Genomic DNA, 19945 nt, shown 5'->3' on the forward strand with positions numbered 1-19945 from the left:
TGTGGGGCTCAATCCCAGGACTCTGGGATCATGACCTGAGCTGAAGGCAGGTGCTTAACTGACTAAGCCACCCAGGCACCCCTGGTGATGAACATTTGAATGGCTTCCATTTCTCAGCACTTATGAATAAAGCTTCTTATAGCCATTCACCTATAAATCTATGTAGATACAAGTTTTCACTTCTCTTGGATATTGTGTTAGTCTGCTGGGGCTGCTGTAGCACACAATACCATGGACTGGGTGGCTTAACAGACAGAAATGTCCTTCTCATGGTTCTAGAGGTTAAACATCCAAGATCACGATGTGGGCAGATTTGGTTTCCTCTGAGGCCTTTCTGTGGCTTGCATGTGCCCACCTTTTTGCTGTGCCCTCAAAAGGTCTTCCCTCTGTGTGCACATCCTTCCTTTTACAGAGATACCAGTCATATCAGATTAGGACTCACCCAAATTTTTATGGCCTCATGTTAACTTACTCATCTCTTTAAAGGGCCTATCTCTACAGTCACATTCTGTTTATGAGGGTCACAGCTTCAGTATATAAATTTGGGTGAGTGGGGGAGTACAATTCAGACCATAACAGATATACACCTAGGAGCAAAGCAGGGTCCTATGGTAAGTATGGTTTCATCCTTTTAAGAAACTGACAAACTGGGGCACCTAGGGGGCTCAACTGGTTAAGCACCTGCTCTTCACTCAGTGGAGAACCTGCTACTCCCTCTTCCTGTGTCTCTTTTCCCTCTACTCCCTGGTTCATGTTCTCTCTCTAGCTTGCTCTCTCCCAAATAACTAAATAAAATCTTAAAAAAAAAAAAAAAAAAGGAAACTGACAAATGTTTTTCAAGGTGGTTTTGCCATTTGCCATTTCCACCAGTAATATGTGAATTCCAGTTCCTCATCTATACTTGGTACTATCAGACTTTCAAATTTGGTCATCCTGCTGGGGGCATATTTGTATCTCATTGTGGTTTTAATTTGCACTTTCCTGTATTTACTGACCATTGATATATTTTCTTTTGCAAAGTGTCTGTTAGAATATTTAGCCTGTTTAAAAACTGGGTTGTCATTTTATTATTGAGATGTCAGATTTCATCACATCTTCTGGATATGAATCCTTTGCACATATTTGCTCCAAGTCTGTGGCTTGTCTTTTCATTTTCTAAATAGTGTCTTCCAAAGAACAGAAGCTTTTGATTGTGATAAAGTCCAATCTATCATTTTTTTTCTTTTATGGTTTGTGCTGTTTTGTCTTACCTAAGAAATCTCTGCCTACCCCAAAGCTGCAAAGAATTTCTATGTTTTCTTTTAGTAGGTTTATAGTTTTACCACTTATGTTTCACTGTATGATCCATTTAAGATTACTTTTTGTACATGGTGCTCAGAGATTATTTTTTCCTATATGGATATCCAATGGTTTTCCGGAACCGTTTGTTGAAGAGAGTTTATTTTTGGTGACACTTTTCATAATTATTATTTCCCTTCAGACTCCAGGGTTGGGAGGAGTTGTTGTGACAAATGGACTGCATTTGTTAATTACTAATTTATCTTTAGTCCCATCTTCTCAAAGACATACAGAACTGCCAGGCATCTGATCAGCAGGAGACAGTGTTGCCATACTGAGCGGAAGGAATTCCAGCCAAAAGAATCTGACATCCCCTTAGGTGGCTCAGTGAGACTCTGGACAAACATAAAACCTCCCTTGGGCTTTTCCTGATGGGGAGGAAAGACCTTGGATCACCAGCTCCAGCCCCATGACTAAAACCTCCCCTGCTCTTAGATGGGGACTGGTGCTAATGGACCCTCCTTACTTTCTTCTTTTGCCCCCACAGCTTCTTGATCTACTCAGAAAAGGGTCACTCAACATGAGAACACACAATAAGCACCTCCCTGAGAATCTGACAGATGCCACATCAATCGGCATTTATTGGAGGCTTAACAAGCACCATGTGCTATGCTAAGGCCTTACAACAACACTGAAGGCAATTATTGTTTCCATTGTATAGATTGGAAAGCTGAGGATCAGAAAGTTGATAGGCCTTGTCCGGCATCACAGACCACTAAGTGGTGCAGCCAGGTTACCAATACAGGCTGTCCAACTCCACTCGGTGCTTAACCATGAGGGAAGTCTTTTCTTTTTGACCATGTGTCTGATGTAAATATTTCCAGAAAGGAAAAAAAATCTCAATTGTCAGGAGGAAAATGATTATAGTAGACAACACCTTTTTACTCATTAGAGTGGCAAATAAGTGCTGGTGAAGGCATGGGAAATAGGCATTTCCCTGCAGGGAGTGTATATCAGAGCAGCCAATTTACACTCTGAAATCAGTTTAGCAGTATCTGCTAAGATGAAACATGTATGTATTCTTGATTAAGTACTCTAGATAGAGTATACTGAGCGTCAGAGAGGTTGTAGGCTTAAGGGTACTCTTAATGACTGCTGGGGGGGTGCATTTACTAGTTCAATCTTATTTGAGAACTATTCTGCAATGCCTATTAAAATATAAAGCACAAATGCCCTGGGACCCAGCAATGCCATTTCTCAACCTCTGCCCTGGACAAACACACACAAGTTCCCAAGGAGGCAAACACAGGACTTTCACCCTAGCATTATCTGCAATTATAGTCTATTTTCTAATACTCTTAGAATTTTGGTTCACTTGTGGGTCTTAAAATAATCCAGGCTTGTGATTATATGCACTAAAGAAACCTAAGCAAATAAAAGGAGGGAGTGACTATGGCATGCTGGCCCTTGGGTGCTGAGAGAGACGGAGAGGAAATTAGAAGGGAGGGTCAGTCTTTGGGGGACCTCTGCACACGACTCCAGAGGGGAGCAGGCGCAGCAAAGCTAGTTAACATTCCAACACCAAAAGAAGCCTCCAGTCTGGGGGTAGGGGGGCTGCGGATGGATTTACTCCAGTACAGCAGCTCTAGGATTCCCGGTCCTCTTTGTAAGTCAGTGTCTAGGGAAGTTTGAATGGCAGGGGTGGGGAGAGAGGGAGCCACAAAGGGAGAAAGAACAGAAGGCAGTTGCTAGGGGATGGCTTGAAAAGTCTCACCACAAGCTTGGAATTTGGCAGAAACCACTGATCTTGTGCCAGGGTTTTGGACGACAGGTCCTGGGCCTGTTTCCGGCATCAGACCTTTGCATAGCCCACCCTAGCCCAGCAGCAGTGTGCCACAGAGAGGAAGAGAGAGGGAGAGGCGAGAGAGGGAGGGAGAAAGAAAGGCGAAGTGGGAAGGGATGGAAAGGAAGAGGAGAGACAGGAAAGATAGGGACACAGGGAGGGAGAAAGAGGGAAAAGGAGAAAATGACACAATTGAGAGAGACCCCTAAAACAAACGAATTAACATACAAAAATTCAGGAACCTTGCCCTACCCTTTAACACATGGAGAAATAAAATAGTAAAAAAGAAGAGTAAAAGAGGGGTGAGGTTGTGGGCAAATCCAGCCTGCTGCCTATTTTGGACAGCCGAAGCTATGAGTGGTCTTTCTTTCTTTCTTTCTTTCTTTCTTTCTTTCTTTCTTTCTTTCTTTCTTTTTGTTTTTCATTTTTAAATGGCTGAAAAAAATAGCAAAAAAAGAATGATATTTCATGACATGGGCAAATTAAATGAAATTCAAATTTCAGCATCCATTAGTGAAGTTTCAATGGCAGAGACATGATGTTGGTGCATATGTCATCGAGGGCTCCTTTCACACCACAACTGTAGAGATGAATAGATGCACAGAATCCACATGGCTCACAAAACAGACATTTATGAGCTATTTGGCCCTTTCCAGAAAACATTTTCTGACCCCTGGAATAAAAGATATTATGGAAAGACCCTTTCTGGGACTAAATGTATAACTGGGGGCTGTAATAGAATAATATAGAAGAGTTACTAAGTGCTTCTTGTGGGACACAGTCCGTGCTAAGTGCTATCGTGCATAATTCTATCGAGTCTACAAAATACCCCAAGTGTTGTGGCCACTCATCAAATCTGTGTTTCATGGAGGCGGAAATGGAGGTTTAGAGACATGGTCTTCAGCCCTAGCTGTACATTAGGATCATCCGGGGAGCTTTTAAAACTCACTGATGCTCCGGCCTCACCCAGACCTAGGATCCCACAGGAAGCTGGCTGAGCAAGACTCCAAATCCCTAGCTGTCTGAATTCAGAGCATGTGCACTTAAGCCGGACCCTACTTCCTCCCAAATGGCAAATTCACAGGCTGTGGTCATTTCTGAGATGGGATTTGCCTTCTGCCTTCCTAGCTGGTAGTTGGCATGGTTCCTTCTCATTTTCCAAATGATAATTTCTACCGTCTACTGAGTGTCCACTATGAGCTTTCTGCTCAACTTTCATTACAGTGGCTTTCCCTCTGCAATGAGTCCATGAAGTCGGTGTGATATCCTGCTTTTCCAGATGAGGCTCAGATAAGGTTAGACAGGTTAGAATGATGTGCATGACAGCAGCTGCCCCTGGGGTGGAGGGCAGGGACCAGGAGGAAGCCCAGAGCGGGCTCCTAGAGAGCTGCTTATGATTTGCTTCTTGATTTGGATGCAGGTTACATGGATACTTTGGCTTCTGAAAATTCACTGAGATGTGTGCTTAGGGCAAATTTTATTTAAGTGTGTCATACTGCAAGAAAAAGTTAAAAATGCTTTGCCAAAGGTGACACAAAAAATGATGAAGCTAAGGTGTGAACTCTGGTCTATACCACTGTTTCCTAAATGGGTGATGAGACCTCTTTTTTTTGGGATAAAAGAGACTAAGAAGCATTGAAGCAAACAGAGAGAAAGCTGTCTGCAGTTCTTCTTTGGACACAAGGAGAAGTCTCTCTGGCAGTGGCATGTCTTTAATATTGCTGAAATACTGACTAATATTCCTGTTATAAAACGACAGAAGACATCAGGCCTAGAGCCTTAGCAAGCAATAGGTCTAGGTAGGTTTTAATATATTTGTTGTATTTTCATTAATTTTCCAGTTGCCTTCTGAGGCAGACTTGCTCATGGCCCACCCAGTATCCACCTCCACTCTCTTCCTTGGTAATAGAACCCTGATTTTTGTACCCAACTTAACAGATATCATTTCCCAGCCTTCCTTGCAGTTAGATAGATCAAAGATCAAATGCCTAAGCCTGGCCAGGGAGAATCAAGCAGAAATTGCTGGGTAGGACTTTTGGTTAAAAGGCATACAGGCATATCTTTTGTCTTTACTCTTTTCTGATGGCTGCCTGATGGCTGGTGATTGGGCAGCCATTCTGAGCTATAAAGCTGCCTCCGTGATGGCAGTCGCCTAGTAAGCAGAGCGAAGAGGAAGGAGAGGAGGAGCCTGGGTTCCCAGCAACATTTGTTGCTTCTTCCCATTCTTCTTTTTAAGTAACAAAGAAATAAACTATCTTATTTGAGCTGATTATTTATCCTCTCTGTTACTAGTAGTGAAATGCAATTCCTTACTGAAACATCTTCAATTTATGGCAGATTATACTTACTTTCCACTTACAGTAATAGGAAACTTTTTTTTTTAACCAAAGTAAACATCAGTGAGTCAATGCAGACACTAATATGTGAAATAGCACGAGTGATTTATAGATCACAAAATGACAAATTGGGAAGAAATTCTGGGAACCATCATACCAGGCTACGTACAGTTGATCTTGGAACCACACAGGTCCACTCATATGTGGATTTTTTTTTGATAAATATCCTACGGTGCTGTACATGTATTTTCTCAACTTTTTTTTCTAGCTTACTTTGTTGTAAGAATACAGTATATCAAACATATAAAAAGTATGTATAAATAGATTTTATGTTATTGGTTAAGACTTCTGGTCAACAGTAGACTCTTAGTAGTTAAGTTTTGGGTAAGTCAAAAGTTATATGTGTGTTTTCTGTGTGGTGGCTTGGTGCCCCTAGTCCCTACATTGTTCAAGGGTCAATTGTATTGCCTTGTCACCTGTAGAAAACCCATATGGAGAGAGGTTCTGTTTTCCCCGGGAAACACTTCTATTGGTTGCCCTGGAGTTTGGGCACCTCATTCCTGTGTCCAGGTCCAAGCCAGATCAGTTCCTGAGGGCCCAAGGGAACCCTTGCTTACCAGCTGTCCTCCAGCGTCTGTGAGTTGCTTCTTTCCTCCTGCCTCTTCTCCAGCTCCACTGCTGTCTGTTCCAACAGAGCAGATACAGCATCCTGTGGAGACAAAGGCCCAGGGGTTCATCTGCATACCACCAGGGCCACCTTACCTGGCAAGAATCAGAGCTTAGAGTGTGACACTCCCCATGAACTGAGAGTAAAACTGAAGACCAGAGTGAGTAAGCCTCTTGCCCCCAGGTCACTTATAAACTGGAAATACAGCACTTAGTTCATCTAACTGGCAGTTCTGAGAATAACCCCTATACGCATGGACAGACTTTTGGAAGACAGTCAAATTTAGTAGTTGAGTGAGGCAGAATTAATAAGATCTCTGGCTGTAAAGAGATTATGGTGTAGTTGGGGAGACCATCACATGAACTGTCAATAACAAAACAATGTGATGTTTAGGAATAAAGGAACAATGGCAAAGTCAGCTTGGAGGTTGCATTCAGGGAAGACTTTCTGGAGGAAGAACATCTATACCGAATGGTGTCTACAGTGAGGAAGCCTGTGTGACTTGAAGAAATTAACCTCTCCGAGACTCGGTTTCCTCTACAGTAGTTTCTAATAACTACTACAAAGGGTTGTTATGAAAATTAAATAAGAATATATATATAAGGTATAAAGAAGAACACTGAGCACATAATTAGCACTCAGTAAATGGCAGATAATAGTAAAGCAAAAACTGATCTTGTAGTTTTCTGAGCACAATTTGCAAATACCCTGGTACTGTGGGCCCAAGCCTGGAAAATCCTTGAAATCTTTTGGTGAAGAGGGAACAAAAACCAATCAAAGGCCTGGAATACGTCAGGCCCTGATAGATAGCTTATGTGTAGCATCTTATTTTATCTTAACAACTATTCTGATAGGTAGTCCTTATGATTTATTCCCTTGAGAAATGGGAACAAAGAAACTAATGTGCCTAGGGTTCACATCACTTACCCAAGGACAAGCTCTAGAAAACAGAGGATGTTTTCAAGACCTTTGCCAGCTCACTGACTCCTTTTTGGAGTGAGGGAGACCTAGCTTTGTGTGTTGCTAATTGGATGTCCTTAGGTAACCTTTTTGAGTCTTGGTAAATGGCATATGATAAGCAGGACAGTGCCTGACACAAAAGAAAGTGCAGAAAATGATGAGGATGATGAAAAAGTAGGTGGGAGTAGGGAGGAGGAAACAGATTTAATCCTTACCCTTATCCTCACCTGTACCACCAAGCCTCTCCCCTCTATTGAAATTCTGGGCAATGACTATACAAAGTAACCACGTACTGACTCTTCTTTACATGTTCTCCTTCAAATCTTCCTAATGACCCCCCGAGACTCAGATTAGACATGAAAAAAATAGAGGCTCACAGAAGTGAAATGACTGACCCGTCACCCAACAAATACCCAGTCTTCTGACTGTCCTCCTTGTGACTTTCTGCTGCCTTTTAGAGCAAGTCTTTCCTACTGACCACTATGCAAATAGCAGCATCTCAATAAAGGTTACATTTCTTTCTTCCATAGGTTCCTCCTTTCTTCTCCACTTCATTAAAAAAAAAAAAACACATAAATTAAGGTTTCTGTCAGGTGAGTTATATTATGTCAAGCAAAGTGCAGAAGGGGAGAGAGCACAGATGTGGAAGGGGCAAAGTTGCAGATGGGGGGCAGCCTGCCCCTTCGCAGAGGCCTCTCCTATCCTACCCTCCTCTCCCTCTCTGTTCCAATACCCTTTGCTGCTCCCCCCACCTCTGATGCCCAGCCCTCTCCAATTCTGGGAGAGGCTTTCCCTGCCATCCATCCAGCTGCTGCAGACATAGAAGGGTGGGGCCAACCCAAGACCCTGCTCACCGTGCTTTCAGGCCCTGGGGTGGGGACCTTGGCTCCCATTGGTTTGGTCTCCCTGCTCTGTTTCTTCAAGTATTTGTAGCTTAGGAGGTTGTACCAGCGAGTCGACCTCTCCCCAGACCGACAGACCTCAGCCAGGCTTATCTGGGCACCTCCCTGTTGAGGATGGGAAAAGGCAAGAGTATAAGCCAGACTGACAAGGTATTCTGGGGAATTTGGCTCCTGGGAAAAGTAGGAAAACTATCCCCAGAGGGTATAGGAGCTTCCGCGAAGAGGAAAGGGTTAGTTGTTAATCATTTCCAATAACTCACTCATTCACTAACTTATTCATTGGTTTACTCATACACCAAATCTTTATTGAACACCTATTGCATGTATTTTTTTATTATGATAAAAAACAAAATTTACCATCCTGTCCCCAAGTTTTACTGAAATATAACTGACATGTAACGTTGTACTAGTTTAAGATGTACGATATAAGGATTTTGCAGGGTGCCAGGCTGGCTCAGTTAGTAGAGCATGCAACTCTTGATCTGAGAGTCATGAGTTCAAGCCTCAGGTTGGGTGTAGAGCTTACTTAAAAAATAAATAAAGAGTTGGTATAGTATTTATTGTTAAATGATCACCACGGCAAGTTTAGTTAACATTCGTCATCTTATGGTTACAATTTTTTAAAAAAGATTTTATGTATTTATTCATGAGAGACACAGAGAGAGAGAGACAGAGACACAGGCAGAGGGAGAAGCAGGCTCCATGCAGGGAGCCTGATGTGGGACTTGATCCAGGGTCTCCAGGATCACGCCCCAGGCTGAAGGCAGGCTCTAAACTGCTGAGCCACCTGTGCTGCCCTACAATTTTTTTCTTACCATGAGAGCTTTAAGATCTACTCTCCTAACAACTTTTAAATATGCAATACAGTGTTGTTAACTATGGTCTCCGTATTACATTACATGGCTAGAACTTATTTCCCTTATAACTGGAAATTTGTACCTTGTGACTCCCTTCACCCATTTCTCCTACCTCTCTCCACCCCAGGTAATGACAAATCTGTTTTTTGTTTCTATGAATTTGTTTTTTTAGATTTCATGTGGAAGTGAGATCATACGGTATTGTTTTTCTCTCTCTGGCTTATTTCACTTAATATAATGTTTTCAAGGTTTATCCATGTTGTCACATGAACTTTGCCATCTTACTTTTAAGTATCTAGTTCAATAGAGTTATTATTTACATTGTTATGAAACAGACCTCCAGCACTTTTTCATCTTGCAAATCTGGAACTCTATATCCATTGAGCAACTTCCCTTTTCTTTTTCCCTGGTCCTTAGTTACCACTTTACTTTTTGTTTCTATGAATTTGACTACTTCTGAAAACTCACATAAGTGGAATCACCCAGTATTTGTCTTTTTGTGACTGGCTTATTTCACTTAACATAACATTCTTAAGGTTCATTTGTGTACAACATGTGACAGGACTGCTTTCCTTTTTAAGGCTGAATAATATTCCATCATACACAGAGATCATTTTTTTTTTTTTTTTTTTTTTTTTTTTTTAGAGAGAGAGAGCATGCATAAGTGAGTCGGAGGGCAGAGGGAGAGAATCTTTTTTTTTTTTTTTTTTAAGATTTTATTTATTTATTTATGAGAGACACACACAGAGAGAGGCAGAGACACAGGCAGAGGGAGAAGCAGGCTCCATGCAGGAAGCCCGATATGAGACTTAATCCCAAGACTCCAGGATCATGCCCTGGGCTGAAGGGAGGTACCCAACTTTTGAGCCACCCAGGCATCCCAGAAGGAGAGAATCTTAACCAGGCTCCACACGTGGGGCTCGATCTCATAACTCCGAGATCATGACCTGAGCCAAAACCAAGAGATGGGACACTTACCTGAGTGACCCAGGTGCATCAGAGAGCACATTTTTAAATCCATTTATCTACTGGCACACATTTGGGTTGCCTTTGTCTCTTGACTATTATGAAAAAAGGCTGTTTTGAACATGGTGGACAAGTATCTCTTTAAGATCTTGGATATTGATCTTGATATTGATCAGTTGTGAGACCGGTAGATCATATCGTAATTCCATTTTTAATTTTTTGAGGAATCTGCATATTGTTTTCCATAGCAGCCCATCAACAGTGCGCAAGGATTTTCTTTTTTCCATATCCTTGCAAACATCTGCTATTTCTTATCTCTTTGATAATAGCCATTCTAAGAAGTATGAGGTAGATTTGATTTGCATTTCCCTGATTAGTGATGTTGAGCATCATTTTATTGTACCAGTTGGCCTTCTGTATGTCTTCTTAGGAAAAATGACTATTTAGATCCTCTGCACATTTTTAAGTTGGATTGTTTGCTTTTTTACTATGGAATTATAGGAGTTCTTTCTACATTTTGGATATTAACCCTTTATCAGATATATGACTTGCAAATATTTTCTCTTATTTGGTAGGATGCCTTTTCATTTGTTGACTTGCTCTGCTGTGCAGAAGCTTTTTAGTTTGATGTAATCTTACTTATTTTTGCTCTTGTTGCCTGTGCTTTTGGAGTCAGATCCAAAAAATCATCACTAAGACCAGTGTCTAGGAAGAAGATTGTGAACAGGTCAAAGCTCTGGCAACAGGGGACTGAAGGAATAAACTATAATATCTTTACACAATGGGATATTATATAGCTATGTACAAAAAATGAGGAAGATCTCTAGATGCTGATGTGGAGATATTTTCAGGCTGTTTTGTTAAGGGAAAAAAAACCACAACAGTGCAGAATGGAATATGCAGTACGCTACATTTTGTTTTTTTTTTGTTTTTTGTTTTTTTTTTTTTAATTTTTTTTTATTATTTATTTATGATAGTCATACAGAGAGAGAGAGAGAGGCAGAGACACAGGCAGAGGGAGAAGCAGGCTCCATGCACCGGGAGCCCGACGTGGGATTCGATCCCGGGTCTCCAGTATCGCGCCCTGGGCCAAAGGCAGGCGCCAAACCGCTGCGCCACCCAGGGATCCCTACATTTTGTATAAGAAATGGAAAAGGCACCTGGGTGGCTCAGTCAGTTAAGTGTCTGCCTTTGGCTTCTGTGGTGGTCCCAGGGTCCTGGGATGGAGCCTCATGTCAGGTTCCCTGGTAGGTGGAGAGCCTGCTTCTCCTTCTCCCTCTGACCCTCCCCCCCGATCTGCTCTCTTTCTCAAATGAATAAAAAAATCTTAAAAAAAAAAGAAATGGAAAGAGGGATAAGAATATATATATTCTCTCTAGATACATACATATATTTTGCAACATATTTGAGGTGCAAGGGAGAGTGAACATTATCGCATGAACATATGTGCAATGAGAAATAATGGAAAGATAAAGATAACACTAATCAAAGTGGTTAGCTATATAGGGTAGGTGGTAGTATTGGGTGCAAGGGCAGGGACAGTAAGATCTCTCTTCAGTTAATCTTTATATACAGTTACACAATTCTCTGAATTGTGTAAATGGGTGCCTTAAGATGAAAATAAACTACTACATCAAATTAGCCAATCTGAATATAACCTTCTAGAGAGAGGATTTATTTCCAGTGACATACATCCTTAGTGGTAAGGATGATAAAATAATTCTAATCATTCCTCAGAGGGTTTTTTGTTTCAACATGTTCCCTTTTGAAGAGCCCTGATCTGATCAAGTCTGGGGTTTAGTTGATTCACCATCCCCAAACACAGCAGTTGCTGTGCCAGTGGGTAGCAGAAATGCCACAGGCCCATTTGTGAAGTGGGCCAGTAGTCAAGTGGTGGCTTGAGTGGCACTGGGGATGAGGAGAGGGCTCTCCAATCCACCTGGGATCCTTTTCCCCAGTTTTTCCTTCTATCAGGATGGACCAGGGTGTGCTACAGACTGTGAAACCCATTGTGTGGCTAAAGGTTAATTTCTACAACAGTGGTGAGTAAGTGGAGAACACAAATTCCTACCTGCAGGACTACAGTTAATTCAGGTATTGAATGCCTGGTGCATTTTAGGCACTTGTAATAAATTTAAATATATACAAATATGTATATATTACTCATTTATTCATTTAATAAATATCCCCTGAGCACTTTGCAGACTCTGGAGCCACAGAAACATGTAAGACAGGCTTCTGCCCTCAAGGGACTCAGTTTCTCAGGAAGACAGACAATGCATCAGATATTACAGTTCAGAACATGCCAGGCCATGTGTGAGGGGCAAGGGGGAACGAATATAATGACCACTTTGAGGTATAACACTGCCACCAGATTATTATTAATTTCAGCAAGATACACGGTCTACTTTAGGCTGGCTCATAGGTGAGAATATGGTCCACTTTGGTAAATGATGCACTTTGAGGGCATGCATTTACCTATTTGATACATACATACGTGTTATGTAGCCTCTATGAACCAGGCACTGTTTTGGGTGCTGGGGATACAGCAGAATAAAAATGTCTGCCCTTGTGAGCTTACGTTCCAGTCTCAGGGACTCAGATAAACAAATCACTAAGTAAATGCTATATTGTGTTTCACAGAATCGCAGATGTCAGCAATTATACAATTCACTATTTTATGCACCCTAAGAAAGAAAAACAGTTACCAGTTATAGTAGGTGACTTGTCACCTACTATAAATTGCATCTTGATTTTAGTTATTTGATAAAATATGAAAATCATGTATCCCCTAAAATCTGTGATATAGACAAATGCTAGGTGGGGGAACGTGCTGCAGGAGAAAAACAATGCAGGGAGAGGAGATGATGGGTACTGAGAGAGGGGAGGGGCGGGATGTGATTTGAAATAGGGTAAAAGGAAGACTGCACGGAGAAGGTGACATTTGGGCAAGCCCAGGATGAGGCGGGGGGGTGAGCCTTGCCCATCAGTATATGGGAGGAACAGAATCCGGTCAGAGGGCACAGCCGGAAGTATGGTAGTATGCTGACATATCCAAGGGGCATGGGGACGCCCAAGATTTCATTTTGGGACGACAAGGGGCAAATCCCCAAGGGCCTTGGGTGGCAGGCAAGGGGCCCAGGAATTAACTTTAGGTGGAGACAGAAGCTACTCTAAGGTTTTAGGTAGAGGGGTCACATGCACAGATTTGCAATTTAATAGCATCACTCTGGCTACTGTGTTGAGAAGAGATGAATGGAGGCAAGGACAGGTGCAGGGAGACCCAGTAGAGACTGCTGCACAATCCAGGTGACAAATGGCAGTGGGGCCAATGCGGTGGTAACCAGCTGGGGTGTGGGCCTCTTCTGAAGATGGAGCTGCCAAGAGTTCCTTTCTTTTTTTAAATATTTTATTTATTTAGTCATAAGAGACACAGAAAGGCAGAGACACAGGCAGAGGGAGAAGCATGCTCCCTGTGGGGAGCCGGATGCAGTACTCGATCCCAGGACCCCAGGATTACGACCTGAGTGGAAGGCAGACGCTCAACCACTGAGCTACCCACGCATCCCTGCCAGAAGTTCCTAAAGGACTGGCTGTTGGGTGGAGAGACAGAGAGAGGTCAAAGATGGCCCTGGGATCTTTGGCCTGGTGCAGTGAAAGGACGGGGCTGCCGTCAGCTGAGACACTGGAGGAAAGATCAGGAGTGTGCTTGTGAACAAGTTCATCTGAGAGGCTTCTTGGACAGGCAAGAGAAGATGTGGAACAGACAGCAGAGGTGTAAGGCAGCTGTGAGTGGAGAGGCTCAGGCTGGAGCCATACATCTGGCCTGGTGTTTGAAGCCAGAGGACCAAGGTCTCAATCACCAGGGCAGTGGATGCAAATGCAAAAGGGAGAGGCGCTGGGGCCTTCTGACATATAGCAATCAACAGAACTGAGAAGAATCAGTGAAGGAGACAGAAGAGTGAGTGACAAGCGAAGGACACGGAGAGCAAGGTGACCAGGAAGCCAAGTCAGGGCAGAGGATGCCGAGGAAGACTCGCTGAGGAACTGAACCAAACACCGTTAACCCAGTCAAGGGAGATGATGATGGAGAAGTGGCACTGACAACCTCGCTGAGCACATTTCTAGTGGAATGGTGAGGACAAAATCCCGTGTGAATTGGTTACAGAAAGAACACGAACACCCTTTTCACATTTTGCTATAAAGGAAAGAAACAAGGTAGTAGCTGGAGGGAGACATGGGTAAAACACTTTTTTTTTTTTTTGCTTTTTGGGTTTCTAAGCATTGGGGGATTCACAGCATGTTGGTATACTGACAGGCCAGATCCAGGGGAGGGGAGAAGACTAAAGAGAGGATGGAGCTCCAACAATTGGTGGTATAATGTCCCTGAGAGGTGGGAGCGGGGAGGGGCCAACAAGAGAGCTAGGAGAAATGGCAAGAACGGCCTGAAGCAAGGGCCTCAGCAGGGGGAGCTTGGGAGTAGGGCAGGAGCTTGGGGAAGTCTGAGGACAGAGGAGAGGGTAAGAATTTGCCCCTGGGGGGCACCTAGGGGGCTTAGTCTGTTAAGCATCAGATATCTGTTCCTGTCAAGATCCCAGGTCCGGGGATGTAACCATACATCAGACTCCCTGCTCAGGGAGGAGCCTGCTTCTCCCTCTCCCTCTCCCTACCACTCCCCCTGCTTGTGCATGCTCTTTTGTCAAATAAATAAGCAAAATCTTAAAAAAAAAAAAATTCAAGAATTCGCCCCTGGGACAAGGGGAAGGCAAATGGGTCTAGGGAGATGCAGTAGCAGGGCTGAGTAGCATTAAGGCTCATGTGAGGTTTATGACCACAGTTTTATTTTTTAAAAGATTTATTTATTTGTGAGAGAGAACACACACATGCTTGCGTGTAGGGGGAGGAGCAGAGGGAGAGAATCTCCAACAGACTCCATGCTGAGTGCAGAGCCTGACACTGGGCTTCTGGGGCTTTCAATCTCATCACCCATAAGACCATGACCTGAACCAAAATCAAGAGGATGTTTCACCAACTGAGCCACCCAGGCACCCCTATGGCCACAATTTTAAAATGAAACCGTATAGCATGGCTGTGTTTTCCTCCGAGTGCATGGATGGAGAGGTCACTTTGACAGGGCTGGGGTTTTCCCAAGTGGGGGTGGCAAGGTGAAAAGGGGCAGGGGAGCCTCTTTGTTGTAATGGTTACCTATGAGATACCATGGGGGCCCAGGAAGTGGGCTTTCTCTACAGAACCTGTACTGAGTGGCTCTGAGTCTAACAGCTGGGGAGTGGACAACCAGGGCCCAGCTGGAAAGCTTGTGACCCATTATGCCATGTTGAAGCATTTGGTAGAACTGTTGCCCGAGATATTGGAGAAAGCAGGCCACATATACATCCAAGCCCACAATCCAGGTCTGGGGCCAGGGGGACACAGTAACCCCCTGAGAGGTAGGACAGTACGATGGCTGCGTGGAAGGAAGCTGGGATCAGGAAGCAGGCTTCTCCACGTGATGGATGGCCTGGGCAGGTTACTTAGGCTTCTGGAGTCTTGATCCTTTATCTGCAGATGGAGGCAATCCTAAGGCTTCTTCCTCAGGCTACTAGGGAGGCTTAAGTGAGATACTGTATGCAGAGTTCCTAGCGTGGTACTAGACCCAGATGCTGGTCAGGATGGGGACCATCCTGGGTGATTAAGCAGTGCAAAACAGACCAGGGATTTCCCCAAACCCAGCAGTGTAGGGAGACCACATGGGAGCACACAGCCTTTCTCCTCATGTTCTGCTTCCTTGCCTGCTCCTCTAGCCACCAAACCACGGCAACCCAATACTCTACATCCCCACAGGATACGGGAAAGTAGATTTCCCATTGGCCACAGACAGAGACAAGCCACAGTGGGATGAGCGCTTTGGCTGCTGCCATGGCAACCAGCAATGGCCAGACTTCAATTAGGAAGGAGGAATAAAAGACATCCAATTAGGAGAAGAAAATAGGATTCTCTTCTCATTGAGGAATTCCCAGAGCTGAGGAAATGCTTCACCACAAAAGCCTGGGTTTGGAAAAGCTTCTGCTCTAACATCCAGTGTCTCTCATGCTCAACAGTCTTCAGCCACTATCCTACCTGGGGGTCTGGAGAGCACCATGCTGGTGAAAACACGACAGGGCTGATGTGGGTGGGTTGTACAAGTAGACCTGCCTCGGTTCTAAATGTTCCTGCCTCTTCCTGACAGTGTGACCCTGAGAAAGTTCTTTTACCTCTCTGTGCCTTGGTTTCCTCACTAGCATTAGAGTACCTATTTTATAAGATTATAGTGCAGGTAGACAAACTACATGGAGAGAGCTTAGCTTAGTGCTCACCACATAACGTGCATTCAATCTATGGATCCTGTTGCATTATGGCCAATAATAATACCAACCACATAAATGGCAATGATGTTGTTCTGTACCCCAGCTGAGGGGGATGGGGGTGGAGAATGACAGCCAGTGAGCATCTGGTATGTGCAGACACATTACTATTTTCATCCTTGCTATGAGGACCAGCAGCAATCAGCAGCACTTAGGAGCTTCCCCAATGCAGGATCCCCTGGTGTCTTCCCCACTCCCCCGCCCCCAACCAAACTTGCTGAATCAGAATCAGCCTTTTAACCAGAGCCCCGGGTAACCTGTGTGCATGTTCAGTTCCAGAAACACTGCTTTAATCCTCACTTAATCCCCAGAGAACCATCCGTGAGGTAGCCAGTGTCAGCTGGATTTTATAGAGAAGGAGACTGAGATGGAGTCCGAAGCCAATGCAGTGTCAGGCACAAGGGATGTGGCCCGGCAATCGGTCAACTCAGAAAGGAGCTTCTGGCTTCCTTGCCCCCTTCCCAGTAAGTGCAAGAATGCCGTTCACCTGCACAAGTCCCTGCTTGGAACCCGGATGAGCTTCACTTACATTACAGCCTGCGTTTTTCTCCAAGCCTTCTCCCTACACTGCAATGTGAGCCCATCCCCAGAAGGACAGAAGGCGGCCCAGATGGACAGACAGACAGGCATGGCCCTCACCAGGCACTCCTCCAGATGGCTCCGGTCAGTGGTACACACGTCGACTCTTAAGGTCTTCTGGTGAAGGGCTGGATAAGACATGGACACCCAGAACATCTCATTGAACACGAGGGTGTCTGAGGCGTCCAGGGGCCGGGTCCGAAACAGGCAGGTGGTGCTTTCGGAGCAGGGAAGGATAGCTACACGAATGTTCCTAGAGGGTGACAGAGGAGAGCCAATAGGTCAGCCCAAGTGTGGGCTGATGTGCTGGGCTCAGCAGTTGCCCCAAATCCCTAAGAAAACAACAGTGGGGGGAGTCTGTACGTTCTCCAGTGGCTATGCAGGTTTTTGTAAAGGAAGCAGAAAGGGCCCCAAGGATAACGAATTGCTCTTCCTTCTGAATCCCCCAATCCCTAGAACCTCAAAGTGGGTGGAGCCGGAGGCCAACCATGTGCAAACTTCCATGAACAGAAGGATCGGCAAGTCTGCTTGTTAACACTCAGGAATCCTTACACACTGCCGGTTAGAAGGCAAAATGCTACAGCTCCGGTGGAGGGGAATGTGGCAGTCCTGACAAAATTATAGATGCACTGACCCTGTGACCCATTCAGCTCCCCTCTAGGTACTCTCCCATGGGTACCCCTGAACAAAGACCAGTGACATATGGAGAAGCTTATTCATTCCGGCACTGTAAAAGCAAAAGGCTGACAACAACTCTACTGTCCAATCTTGTCCTCCTTCTGCTTGACATGCTTTCCTCCTGCCTTTCCCCTTCCCACATGTGGCAGCTCCAGATGCTGGCTGGGTACAGACCACAGAAACAGGAGCTCCTGTTGCTGCCCTGAGTGTGCTGTCTAGTTAAAGAAGGAGCATGTAGGCAGATGAAATGCAATGAAACATAAACCCGGTCTGCAATGGGAAGAGCCAATAAGCCAACAGTGCAGGTGTTTGCTGGATCGTCCACTGTAAGCTAATACCCCTCACACCCTTCCATAGAAGCACAGTGGCAGGCAATGACTCTCGAGAACAGCAGACCTATCTCTTTCTGTGTGGCATACTTGAGCTTAGAGCAGATAAAAGGGGCCGTGACCTTTTTCATGAGGCTTCAAGCTCACAAGGGCAAGGATTTGCTCACTACTCCATTCTTAGTGCCGGCACAGCACAGGTGCTTATGACATACTTGTGAAGGAACTGAAGCTGTTTAGATGCTTCTCTTTATAAGTCAGTGAGTTTACCATTATGCCTGTATCCACATTCACAGTACTGACACTTTGCATTACAGTCATATATATTAAAGACACACAGGGCCCGTTGTTGGAGCAGGGCAGAGCAGGAGAGTACTCCCGGGGACAGCCACAGAGGCTGAGAGGGTAATCTATACCCTGTCAGCAACGTACTCACACTTTCTGGTCCTGTTGCAGCAACAGAGCAGAAAGGTTACTGAGCTGGATGATTAATATTGCAAATTGCTTATTCTTCTCCTCATACCTGAAATGGAAAGGGGCAGATGGAGCACCTATGAGTGACACATTTCTCTGTTTCTTAATGATCACAGATGGGGCTGCTGGCTGCTCTGGGGACTCTGGTGAGCTTGAGAGCATAGGGCCAGGGCTTTGCTGCCATGCAGGGATGGAGATGCAGAGCCGTCAGTCTGAATTTTTAAAGAGAAGCCAGAAGATTTCGTGTGAAATTTCTTGATATTTAAATGTCAGCAATTAATTTCCAGTGAAAATAGTATTGAGGCCCTCCTGCCTCAAGAGAAAGCAACAAGAAGAGCCAGTCTGGGCTGTAGCCTCCGGAGGGTCGAAACCACAGTGGGATGATGGTAACACGAAAAGCCACAGCTACAGTGGCCAAACAGATCAAGATGCGAGTCTTACGCTCTGGCTCTGCCACTGGCCAGCTCAGTGAGTTCAGGAAAATTAGGAGGTCTTCAAGACCTCATTTTTCTCTTTGTAAAATGTGGAGTTGAAAGGGAGGGAGAGGGTGGCCCCCTTTAATTGGGAGCCCACACCGTGGGCAGGTCCCAGGGCAGCCGTGAAGGTCAAAGCTGGGGAGATGCTGCCGACCACCCCTCTGCGCTCGTGCTCCCAGTTACTTACTTCAAGGCAATCTGAACCCGGGTGGTACCCACTGCTTCTGATTCATCACTGTCAAAAGCAGCGGCTTCGGAAGCACCCAGTCTGGAAGGCAACAAGGGGAGGAGGGTCAGACTTCCCAGCAGTTACCCAGGGCCAAAGCCACTTTCCAGAAACGGGCTTCTCTCTGGCAGGGTGCAGCTGGGTCCTCAAGGAGGAAGGTTTGGGTCTGCTCAGACTCCCGGCAGACACCTGCCTTCCCACAACTGCTCGGGATTCCTCTCTGAGAGGGGCTGTTCTTTCTTTAGGACTTGCACCCCTAGCCAGATGTCCTTCGTGGCAATCATGGAACCAGCATCCCTGCACACATGCCATGCCTCAAGCCCCAGGGGGAACAACAGTGCTGTCTGCATCTCCAACACACCTCAAACAGGGTTCCCAAGGGGAAGATGGGGTCACCTGGCTATGCCCTCCTATGGACCCCTCCCACACCCCTGAGCGGGCCCAGGGCTCTGCATTCTCAGACGTCCCAGAGAGAGCCAGGACTCCTATGGACCCACCTCTGCACGGAAGCCTCATACACACCACTGTCCCCAGCCACCGATTCATCCGACACAGCTGCTGAGACACAGGCCACTTTCAGGCTGCACCCCTGGGCTGTATTCATAGCTGGAGGAAGAAGGGGGAAAAGGAGGGATGGCAAGGCAGGGTTCAGAAATCAGGACAGTCTTTGCAACACACACTTTGATCCACCCTTTGTCCTTAGGCGGTCCTGCCAAATACCACCTCTGAATTCGACAGCAAGGTCCTGCATTGCTTTGGGGTACGTAGGATTCTGTATTTAACATCCCAGATTTGGAAGCCAAAGTGCCTGGATTCACACCTCAGCTCCATGACTTACTGCTTCATGACAACTGGGACATGGATTTCAGCTCTCTGGCCCTTGGGTTCCTTGTCTGGAGGATGGAGAGAGTAACACCTACCCTGTGGGGCTGTCAGGAGGACCCAACAAGACATTCTAGGAAGTCCTTAGTACAGA

The 19945-nt window shown here is 45.1% G+C and overlaps 1 protein-coding gene across 6 annotated transcripts in view; it reads right to left on the minus strand.

Moving 5' to 3' along the window:
• WWC1 (WW and C2 domain containing 1) overlaps positions 1-19945 on the minus strand; it is a 150642-nt gene that overhangs the window by 15495 nt on the left and 115202 nt on the right. For all 6 annotated transcript variants that reach the window (XM_072756690.1, XM_072756689.1, XM_026007481.2 and 3 more), the window contains exons 12-17: positions 19467-19575; positions 18931-19011; positions 18230-18316; positions 16850-17042; positions 7939-8091; positions 6075-6166 (exon numbers count right to left, since the gene is read on the minus strand). In XM_072756690.1, the coding sequence (XP_072612791.1) occupies positions 6075-6166; positions 7939-8091; positions 16850-17042; positions 18230-18316; positions 18931-19011; positions 19467-19575 (715 nt within the window). The remainder of the gene's footprint in view (positions 1-6074; positions 6167-7938; positions 8092-16849; positions 17043-18229; positions 18317-18930; positions 19012-19466; positions 19576-19945) is intronic.

Source organism: Vulpes vulpes, chromosome 4 (genome assembly GCF_048418805.1).
Source record: "Vulpes vulpes isolate BD-2025 chromosome 4, VulVul3, whole genome shotgun sequence".
NCBI classification, from domain to species: Eukaryota; Metazoa; Chordata; class Mammalia; order Carnivora; family Canidae; genus Vulpes; species Vulpes vulpes.